This window comes from Mesitornis unicolor, unplaced genomic scaffold, assembly GCF_000695765.1.
Source record: "Mesitornis unicolor isolate BGI_N332 unplaced genomic scaffold, ASM69576v1 scaffold31601, whole genome shotgun sequence".
In the NCBI taxonomy this organism is placed as follows: domain Eukaryota; kingdom Metazoa; phylum Chordata; class Aves; order Mesitornithiformes; family Mesitornithidae; genus Mesitornis; species Mesitornis unicolor.
The window spans coordinates 289-510 of NW_010166284.1; the positions used below are offsets into that span (position 1 = coordinate 289).

The 222-nt window shown below is 63.1% G+C and overlaps 1 protein-coding gene across 1 annotated transcript in view; it reads right to left on the reverse strand.

The window, feature by feature from the left end:
- Positions 1 to 5: 5 nt before the first annotated feature.
- LOC104548798 (serine/threonine-protein kinase WNK4-like) overlaps positions 6 to 222 on the reverse strand; it is a gene marked incomplete at its 3' end in the record, with an annotated part of 3,118 nt that continues 2,901 nt past the window's right edge. The window contains exons 9-10 of the mRNA XM_010194917.1: positions 119 to 220; positions 6 to 50 (exon numbers count right to left, since the gene is read on the reverse strand). Of these exons, the coding sequence (XP_010193219.1) occupies positions 6 to 50; positions 119 to 220 (147 nt within the window). The remainder of the gene's footprint in view (positions 51 to 118; positions 221 to 222) is intronic.

Consider the following 222-nt stretch of genomic DNA (forward strand, 5'->3'; position numbering starts at 1 on the left):
CGGTGGATGAAACCATCCTGCTCCGACTTGAGAATGAACTCGTTGTGGACCTGGGGGCGGAGGGGCCGGTCAGCACCCAGCACGGCTGGGTAGGCCCTCACCCTCACCCCGCACCCACCATGACGGCCGCGATCTCCTCCGGGTTGTCCCCATCCAGGTCGAACTTGAAGGTGACCATCTTGTTGTTGTAGGTCTGCAGCTGGCACTCCACCACCCGGTCGT